Source organism: Castor canadensis, chromosome 4 (assembly GCF_047511655.1).
Source record: "Castor canadensis chromosome 4, mCasCan1.hap1v2, whole genome shotgun sequence".
NCBI classification, from domain to species: Eukaryota; Metazoa; Chordata; class Mammalia; order Rodentia; family Castoridae; genus Castor; species Castor canadensis.
Window position 1 is genome coordinate 114,480,674 of NC_133389.1, and position 7,563 is coordinate 114,488,236.

Below are 7,563 nucleotides of genomic sequence, written 5' to 3' on the forward strand. Positions count from 1 at the left end.
AGACTTTAGCGAGGCAGCAAGGCACACAAATTCAAAGATAATAATGATTGAAACACCAAGACCCTAAACCCTAAGGAGGACTGTGTAACTGCACTTGGGACATATCCACAAAACACACCTTGTAAGAAGAAGGTTAACGCTATGGAAAAAGATTGGCAAACTACAGAGCACTTCCCTTTGGATAGAACTGCTTGAAGCTAGAAGATTGTCTGTTGGTGTCAGAGGATCCTGATATAGAAAACCTCAGTCATGATTATCACTTAACCTATGATCATCCTAACAGCAAAAGCAAATCTTATCTTTGAACACAGATGGTACCAAAGGCAGCAAAAGAAGACAATGTTTATTGTTAAACAATCACTTTGAATTTTCCTTTCTATATTCCAATCAAAAAAGTTTTCAACAGCAGAATGCCGAAACCCAGAAATATTAAGGGTTTTTATTAACATATTTCTTTTGAACTTTGGTAGTCTGAAAAGTATCATAACTTAAAAAGTCACATGGCCACCATGAAAGTAGAAATCTCTTGTTTTGCTTAGCTTTCTGTCACAAGACCACTGTTACAGAAATCCTAATCACAATCCTCCAGTTTTCTTGAGTGGTTTTGTAAAATATTATTTCCCTAAATGGCTTAGTATAGTATTTATAAGGTGCTTTTTTGTTTCTCTTTATAAACAATAATATTTCTTTTCACTTTGATCAATTCATGCTATAATTTATTTTCCTAGCTGTGCACTGGAACATGGCTTAAAAAGCTTTCAAGGGTAATTTCTGAAAGCTTGTGGAGGGATGTTTCAAATATCACTTTGATAGATTATATGAGCATTTTCCATGTGGGGATGAGGTTAGCAGAGGCAGCACAAAGGCATCATTCCTTCAAATGAGCAAACTGTTAGGTCAAGGAAGAAGAACTGAGGGGACAAGCAAGCTGTGTAGGGCTCAATCTTTCTGGTCACTGGCTTGGATCTGCATTGTGCAATATCAGTTCTTGTAACAATCACCAATGGGAAAAGAGGTTAAAGTCCAATAACATGTTACTAAAGAGGAAAAGGGAGCCAGATTGGTCATCTATGTGGATATGTGAAGACTTGTAAGGAAAAGAGCCAGTCAGAAGTGGTGGGATGAGAAAAGTATAAAGAGGGGAGATGCCAAGGTGACAGACAGAGATGTGAGAAACCAAGTCCCAATGGCTGGAGTGAGTTAAGGCCACTGTTAACAGCCAGAGGGCTGTTAAACCACTATCTGATCATACTTTTACTTAAATACCAAGCCCCTGATTACGATGATGGCTCATTGCTTATGGATGGAGGAACTGCCTAGAACAGTAAATAAATCAATAGCTTTGGCCCTTTCTGCTTTCTGAAAATATTCACTCCCACATGTAGAAGTAGGGCTTTGGAAAGGGAGTTGCTACAGAGAGCAAGAGGCTGGCCTTCTGCTCCTCCTACAGCAACATTGAATCAATGTTCCCATCATGCAGTGGGATACAGAATAAAATAGGTTACAGGGTCACAGAGTTATGTATAGGAGCCTCTGAAATAGTGCCTGATTTGAAGCTCCATGCCACAGTTCCTGTAGGCACAAATTACTTAACCCCTCTTCATCTGTAGAAGGGTATGTATTAGAATACATACTATGTGTAGTGAGGGTTTGATGTTATGTACGAAAACAGCAGAGTGAACATGCCCCAAAGGTTACAAATAATAGGAGCAATAATGGGACATTTTTACCTTTGTATTAGAAATGGCAGTATGGGGGCTATCTCAGGTCCACAGCTCCTTCCCACTGCTTCCTTTAAGAGGTAGCTGTCATCCTTTTCTTTCAGAAACCTCTCCAAGGTGTCAATTCTTCTTCCCTCCTCCCTACTGGGCCCATTGCCCTGAACCACTCTTTCCACATTCACTATGGCTTTGACAGCAGCAGGCTCCCCATTGTCTTCCCCACCCTGTGAAAGACTCTGTGTGGAATCTTTCATTTCCACACAGATGCTGGAATGCTGTGGTCCATGAATTAGGTCATGAAATGAACTTACTGTCATAACCAGCATGACAGAACAAAATAAAATAGAGTAGAAAAGAAGCAGCATGATACATTTTTTAAAATGAAGCTTTAGTTTCAGTTACAGTGGTCATATATGATATGACTTATGATATAAAATATATTTCTTATTGTGTTTCACCAGCAAGAGAGTCCTACAGCAAAAGAGTCCTTGAATCCTTTGCTACAAGGACTTTTTTTTTTCAGCTGCTGTCCACCTGAGTGCCTGTCCTGCAACATCTTGAATCTGGTCACTACCCACAATGGATCCATCTCCTAAACTGGGAATTTCCATTGTCTGACTACTACCCTTCCTATCCTATAACTTCTCCCATCTCCTTTTGATAGGGAGCAGTTAGACCTAAGTGATGGCCACAAGAGAAAAAAAATCATTATAATTAAACTTCTTAACTCCACAGGTGACCAGTTAAGATCAGAGTAGTCCATCAGTGACATCGGGGAACATCACAGGATACTTTGAAGTCAGCCACTCACCTAAAGGTTAATCCTTTCTTTACTCAAGAGTAAGCCACACTCTAAACATCAACTAAGTCTGGCACTGGGTTCACACTGGTAACTCTTTAACTTAACAAGACAAAGATGGAGGTCCAGGAGCTCATCTGAGGGGCTAAATGGACTTGGGGCTGAGAATTCCTCAATAAATATTCCACCTTCAGATGTTGATACTTGTTCTCAGTCTAGAGACACCCCCTGCCTTCAGTCTACTGAAAGTGTATTCCTGTCCTAATAAAGTTTACTTTCACTACATTTTCAAGTCCTGCCTGAATTCTCCTGCCAGGCTCAAGAACCAAGTATACACCAATGCTAAACTTTCCTGTAACACTTTCACTAAGCCTATTATTAAAAAAAAAAAAAATTTGATACCTTTTTCTTGAATCCAAATTTTCTGTTCTACAATACTTGTGCTAGGACTGACTCAACTTTAACTTTTCAGATGGTCTCTTTGCTGCCTTCAGGAATCACTCTCTTCAAGTGCCAAGCTGACCTGGATATTCCTAAACTTCTAAGTGTGATAAACTCCTGAAGTTCTTACCTATACTCCCCAATTCACTCAACCTGACTTGGTTTGAAGCAAAGTGCCTCAAACCAAACTCTTTACTTCCTCATCTCTTCTGTGCTTCCAAATACAGACATCCTACAGATTCTTGTCCTAATTGTGAACTTACCCTAGGGAGCTTCATCCACAGCAATATCCCTGTGTACACCTCACAGCCCTCCTAGCGCTGACGGTTTAAAGGCAGAGAGCCAAGGACTGGCCAGCATGCTAAGAACAGTGTGACCAGATCCTGTCCTGGACAAAAAGCGGTGGGAGCTACACATGCAAGTTGAAGCGGAAACAAAACAAAACAAAAATGAAAATAAAAAGCCCCAGTCAACAGAAAGGAGAACCCAGGAGGGGCCACCATGCAGACTCAGAAAGAAACAAAGTGGCTGCTTCATCCTGGGCGCCAGTTCCCAGTTCCCAGTTCCCAGGAGGCCTGCTCACACAGAAGAACCTGTTCTTGACTGCCCTTGAGATCTATCCCTGCATTTGCCAGAGTGACTTTTAGTGGGGCTCTTTCCCCAAGCCTGCGTGATTCTGTGCCTTTCACATACAATATGCTTTATCAGGGATGCTCTGTCATTTTTTCTGTCTATGACAACAAGCTACTTATCCATCAGGAAAACAAGTGCTCTTTTGTGTGTCTCCAGCTCCCCAGGCCTTCCCTCCTCTGCATCCCTCCAGGGCCTTTCTCCTTCTTTATCTACATCTCTGTTGTGCAACTGTTTGTGTTTCTTCATCTGTCTGGACTGTCAGCTTCTTGAGGGGGTCATGCTACTCATGTTATTATCTCCCCAGTATGGGGTGAAGAGTGGATTCTGTTGGTTCTATACATACATCCTCTAATCTGGGCTGGCTCACCCATAGACAGTTCCATGTACTCCAGCAGACGTTTTGTGTCTATACTTGTGTGTTTCAGGCAGGCCAGAAGCAGCCAGGGTAACCCCAGGAGGGACCCTCAATCAAGAAAAGGGAGGTCAGTGTATAAATACCTGTTTCCTGTCCCACAGTGAATCCACTGAGATCTACACAAGGCCTTTCTGAGTCAGCCTCATGGCTTTCTTCCTTTCCCTGCTCATTGCCTCACTCTTTTACCATGCTTTCTAGAATTGCTTCCTAAATAGACTACTTGCACTCCAATAAATACATGTTTCAGGAACTGCTTTTGGATGAACCTTGACCAAGCCAGGGAAGTAAAGCACACAGTGCTGGACAGACAGTGAATAGGCCTTCAGCTGCTCACCCCACTGGTATAAATGTCAACACATGCCTCCTACCGTGTTTCTCTTTTGCTAGGGTCCCGTGGTCAAGATGTTGGGCTAGTGCTTGTCAGCACTCATGTCCGTGCTGACGAGCCCACCCTGTGTCCTCCAGGACTCATGTAGCCTTGGACTCTTCACTCATGCACCTGGGAAGCTGAGCATGACCCACTTGGGGTCATTTCACATTAATGGTTTTCAACCCTCAATGTGGTTTCAAAACATCTTTACTGCACTCAGCCCATCTCCTTCAGCAATGACTATGCTGAACCCACATTTTGCAGGACGCTCTGTTCTGTCTTCATTCTCCCCCTGCCCTCTCAGAGTCTGGAATAGAAGAGTGAAGCTATCAAGTTTTAGTACTGGCTAGAAGGGCCTGGATTTTCAGTAATGGAAAACAAACCACAAGGGGTCTTTCCTGTAGTCACCTAGAAGTAAGAGACAGGCTCCAGGCCAGCCAAGTACAGTGCTCAGGGCAGTAAAAAAAATTGTCCACCTATCAAAATGGCCAGAGGAACAAGGAAGGTATCATAGTGATAGTGCCACAAAAGGACAACACTTGGGTAAATATTATTAACTCCATTTTTACAAAGGAGGAAACTGAAGCACAGAAAAGCTAAGTACCAGGTTCAAGGTCACACAGCTGGTAAATGGCATAGCTAGGGTTTGGACTAAGCCAGTAGAAGCTCAGGAACTTAACTGCTATACATTTACTAATTTTCAAGCACAAAAAGTATTGCTAAGTGGTTGAAAAGTCATCCCAATACAACCTATCACCTCATTCCCAAGGTGGAATGCTTGTAACACATATCAGATCAATCAATAATTTATATCAAACAATTCTGATGAAAAATGCTATATATATATATAAAACCAACTGCATATAGTTATATATCCATTATTAATGGGTATGAAACTAAAATGAGTACGGATTTTTCTCTCAGTTGCTCTGTGGATGTCAGCCATGGCTGAAGGTGACGTAGTATAGTGAACAAAGTAGTAAACTGAGGCACCCTCAAACATGTCCAACTACATGACAGCCAGACCTCTGCTCCTGCATCTGAAAAATATCTGGTAGGAGTAGACAATGTTTCAGATCCTTTCCAATGCTAACATTCTGTTTCTCCAACTTTGTACAGAGCAGAAAAACTTGATTTCAAACCTGTGTGGATTATACTTGAAGTTCCACTGGTGTGGATGACTGAAGTCAGAGAGGAGAGCCTATGTGAGGCTGGGACTCAGTCTCGGGCTTTTTAGTGTCTCGATACAGCCGTTTCTTATCTGAAGAATCCCTACAACGCCTATGTCACCTGGAGGGTATGCCAAGTAGCAGAGGTTCTAATCTCAGAGTACCCTTTTACTCATTAACCATTATCTGAGGCTAGGATTACCCCAGAGGATCACCAGTCCATGTGCTGGGCCGCCCAGTTCGAGCCCTTGATGCCGGCCACACCACTTGCTGATCAGGCAAAACTCAGAAGTTTTGTACGCCTAACACGTAGAGAAGAAAGAAAAAAATGCAGATATGGATCACAGCTCATTTTCCACCCTTTCTCCAAACTTATCCCTACAGGCAGAGAGGGGCTGGGGCCTCCAGGAGGCCTCTCCAGGCTTAACTGCCCTTGCTGCCTCTTTCCTCCGCAGACCAACAGCCTGCCTTCTGCTCACAGGCGTCCCTTCCTGATTGACAGCCCCTGCAGGACAGAAAGCTCTGGTCTCCTTACTGGTTCCTTTAGGAGTCTTGCTGTAGTAACAAAAGCTTGCTCAGGTGGTCCGTGAGTGCTTTTTTTTTTTTTTTTCCGGGGGGACGGTGAAACAATCCTCAGTGGGTTCCAAGGCTGTTACAGATCCCGTTGTTCAGCTAAGAGAAAATGAGCGGAGCAACTTGTGCCAGCTGACAGCTCATCAGGGCCAGTGGGCTTGTCCCCAACCTCGCTGAAAGGCGTTAACAAAGCCACAGCATTCTTTCCCCAAAGGACGGCGCGGGGGCCTGCTTGGTGCGGTGCATACCTCGTGCTGTTGCTTTGGGAGGGCACGAAATGAGCCATCTTTGTGCCATCATTCAGCCAAACAACTCACGTAAAGTTTGCATTTTGAAACTTCCACCCTCCCATCCCAGGCTTGTCCCGAGTCCAGCAGCCTGGGATCCCAGGCCCCGCCCCTCACAGGCCCCGGGACAGAAGCCTGGAGGATGCGCCTCCCTGCCTGCCAGCGGGGTGCCACCGCCCCGCAGAGTGGGGGAGCTAGACTGCCCCATCCGCCTCGGGACTGCAATACGCGACCACCATACAAGTTCGGCCGCTTTCGCCCGCCCCCGACTTTGCTCTTCTTCCCCTGCCTGGACCCCTAGAGAATGCCGATCTGGTCCCCGGCCCTAGGGACACTCACTTTGCCACTCGAGGAGCTGCTCCGGGGTGATCGCAGCTGCCACGTCCTCGGCGAAGCGCCGCGGCGCCCCCAGCAGCAGCAGCAGGAGCAGCAGCATCGCTAACCACTGGGCTCACCGCGCGCTCACAGCGTGGCGCACGCACTGACCACTGCAGTGCCCGCATCCACCACCCGGGACTTCGACGCAGGAGGCGGGACAGCGGCCTCCCCCTCGCTCCACCCTTCTCGGGGACCTCGTCACCTCTGCACCCCCAGAGACCCACCCCACCTCTCCTTGACACCACACTGTGCAGGCACTTGGGGCTCTGGCTGGGAGACGAGAAAATCCTGGAGTTTTCCCCGCCCTACCCACTCTGGCTTGGGAAGGGAGGAGAAGAGGGAGTGGACCATCTGCCCATCCCAGAAATTCCTGCCTTTGGGGTGGAGAGAGAGGAGGGGCGAGGCTGCCCTCTGCAGGCTTCTCGCTCCTTCCGCTCGCATCCCTATTCAGTCCTTTTTGCCGGAGGCACAAGAGGACTGGGGAGTGAGCGCTTGTGGAATCTCCAGGACAGGAAGTCTGACATCTGGCTTTGCAAAGGTTTGGCAGCGGGCAGCTTCTCAGTGAACCCAGGCACTTCGGGAGTCTCTGATTCCTCTGGAACGTGGAGCGCTAGAGACCCCTGGGGCCCTGCCTTTGGTCTCCATCTTCCTCGCTCCTCAGTAACCAGAAAGTTCTTCCTGGATCCAGTTACTTTCCGTTATAAAATAACCTCCTGTTTCTATCTCCTTTGACCCCCTTGTCCAGCAAAATATTCCACTCTGCCTTGAAAGGCGAAG

General features: G+C 46.1%; 1 protein-coding gene across 3 annotated transcripts in view; it reads right to left on the bottom strand.

The window, feature by feature from the left end:
• Pla2r1 (phospholipase A2 receptor 1) overlaps positions 1-7,071 on the bottom strand; it is a 122,996-nt gene extending 115,925 nt beyond the window's left edge. Inside the window, exon 1 of one of the 3 annotated variants that reach the window (XM_074070929.1) lies at positions 6,748-7,071. In XM_074070929.1, the coding sequence (XP_073927030.1) occupies positions 6,748-6,844 (97 nt within the window). In that variant the 5' untranslated portion in view covers positions 6,845-7,071. Of the gene's footprint in view, positions 1-3,224; positions 5,243-6,747 lie in introns of those variants that run through there. The other 2 variants (XM_074070927.1, XM_074070930.1) reach the window with 2 other exon arrangements.
• Between the last annotated feature and the right edge of the window lie 492 nt (positions 7,072-7,563).